The 1,251-nt window shown below is 54.7% G+C and overlaps 1 protein-coding gene across 1 annotated transcript; it reads left to right on the plus strand.

Moving 5' to 3' along the window:
* Positions 1-545: 545 nt before the first annotated feature.
* Positions 546-1,223, plus strand: TraAM80_10204 (retrotransposon hot spot (RHS) protein; the record flags this gene model as incomplete). The annotated part of the gene is made up of 1 exon (XM_029386842.1): positions 546-1,223. The coding sequence occupies one exon, from the start codon at positions 546-548 to the stop codon at positions 1,221-1,223; it is 678 nt and encodes a 225-aa protein (XP_029233289.1).
* Positions 1,224-1,251: the final 28 nt, after the last annotated feature.

Genomic DNA, 1,251 nt, shown 5'->3' on the forward strand with positions numbered 1-1,251 from the left:
AACTACTATGCCGCAGGGAGTGCGTTGGCGGGATCATGCTCCAATGGAGACAGTCAACAAAATGCAGCGCAGCGCCGAAGAGTGGAAGAAGAAGCAAGGCGGGCGGCCGCTTGCACCTGTGGTTTTGGATGAGAGGGTCTACCGGTCGGTGTTGAATGCAACGTGGGACTTACATGGAGTTGGGCCACTTTGCGGAGCCGCTTGGGTTGAGGGTGGTGGACGCCGCTTCCAGCAGGCCTCAGATATTGTGGTGTGAGAGTGATGTGGGCGTCACACCTCGTCCTCATGAAATTTAGGAGCGTGAGGGGGAGGAGGCCCGTGGTGTGCGGCTGGAGTTTTTGTGCTTAGATCTGCGTTTGCTGGGCCATACATTTTCTTTTTTTTTTGGAAGGCTACAAGGACGTACTTCTGCGCAGGGAGGTGATGCTTGTGTGTGGAACGTCATTAGGCGAAGCATCAACAACTGGACCCCTGCTGATGGTCGTACGGACATAAGGCAATCGTACGTTGTGGTTGGAACAGCGGGCATTGGCAAGTTGCTGGTGATGGGGTCCTTTGTGCTGCACGAGCTCCTGCACTACGACGCCGCGAGGGTCACGGTGGTGGCCTACTTTGTAGAAGGGTCAGTGTGCCTTTTCCACAAAGCGGGAGAAATGACAGGGATCGTAGTGGAATACGGATGCACCAGTGAAGGTTTGTGGGCCATCAAAGAGTTAGAAAGGGCTAACGTAGGGGGTTACTATATTTTTAATGTGACTAAGGACCATCGAGTTGTGGCGGGGCTGCCTTGTCGACGGTGGGGTGGAGTTGTGTTGAATACGCCTGATGCAAGCAACTATGAGGGGTGGAAGAAACAACGTAATGCGTTTAACATTTTTGTGAACGGCTACGATGCACGAGAGATGAAGGCGTTCTTTGCGTGGCAGGAGCGTGATTTGCTACGTGGCTTGCAGGGAAGCGGTGAGGGTAGAGCAGAGCTTGAGGGGAGGTGGCAGAGGATGAAGGACCGTATTTGTGTGCTTGGACCGCTCTCTCGCTACGTTTTTGATGAGGACCATTACTCAGGGCGCCGTATCGCAATTAAAACTGCGCTGTCCAACACGCCTGACGCAGACTTGGTGCGCCTTGCAAAAAAGGTGTTTGGCAAGGCTGAGTGGGGCGAGGACGGGACCGCGGACAAGCTGATCAAGTTGGTGCGTGTGTTGAGGAGGAGCGCGTGGTGAGGGATGCGTCGGTGGTGGTGAGGCCCAA

Source organism: Trypanosoma rangeli, assembly GCF_003719475.1.
Source record: "Trypanosoma rangeli strain AM80 chromosome Unknown Tra_15.4_contig_00834, whole genome shotgun sequence".
Taxonomy (NCBI): domain Eukaryota; phylum Euglenozoa; class Kinetoplastea; order Trypanosomatida; family Trypanosomatidae; genus Trypanosoma; species Trypanosoma rangeli.